This window comes from Volvox carteri, assembly GCF_000143455.1.
Source record: "Volvox carteri f. nagariensis unplaced genomic scaffold VOLCAscaffold_1, whole genome shotgun sequence".
Classification (NCBI taxonomy): Eukaryota; Viridiplantae; Chlorophyta; class Chlorophyceae; order Chlamydomonadales; family Volvocaceae; genus Volvox; species Volvox carteri.
The window spans coordinates 3,791,022-3,791,653 of NW_003307545.1; the positions used below are offsets into that span (position 1 = coordinate 3,791,022).

At 66.9% G+C, this 632-nt stretch overlaps 1 protein-coding gene across 1 annotated transcript in view; it reads right to left on the reverse strand.

The window, feature by feature from the left end:
* Positions 1-632, reverse strand: part of VOLCADRAFT_86237 (uncharacterized protein) — a gene marked incomplete at both ends in the record, with an annotated part of 12,971 nt that overhangs the window by 4,246 nt on the left and 8,093 nt on the right. Inside the window, one exon of the mRNA XM_002946159.1 lies at positions 256-471. Coding sequence (XP_002946205.1) covers positions 256-471 — 216 coding nt within the window. The remainder of the gene's footprint in view (positions 1-255; positions 472-632) is intronic.

Consider the following 632-nt stretch of genomic DNA (forward strand, 5'->3'; position numbering starts at 1 on the left):
GAACGCAGGGGGGTTGGGAGGGAAGGCAAGCGGAGTGTGGTCGCCGCGAGGGAGAGAGACCGAGAGTCGTCATGCAAGAATATGAGACAACCAAAGATCCAAGGTGGGACGATAACCCCAGATCGGTTTGTAAAAACGGGGAGGCGGAATGAAAGAGAAGAGAAGAAGAGGAGGTAGGTAGATAGATAGGTAGGTAGGTAGGTAGGTAGGTAGGTGTTGGGGCAAAGCGCGGTTGGATAACACATAACGACTCACATGGACCTTGGGTGCCAGTGGCTTGCTGGGCTTCAGCAGCGCCGCCGACAGAGGGCCCAGGGCCACCGACGCCGTCGCCGTGTTGCTGCCGGCGCTGATACGGCCGAAACTCGGTGGCGGTAGCGGCGGCGGCGGCGGCGGCGGCACCGCGCCCGACTGACTTCCCCCCAGCCCCAGCCCTTGTCCCAGCCCCAGCACCGCCGCGGGGCCGCTAGCCTTGCTGGGCAGCGGGCAGCTCGGAGTGGCCGCCAGGGAGGGTGTCGTGGCGGCGGCGCCAGCGCCAGCGCCAGCGGCAGGCGCCCCGCTACCGGTAGTGGGCCGCGGTGACGTCGGCGTCCCAACCCCGCCACCTCCTGGGTTCGAGAGGCGCGGGACGC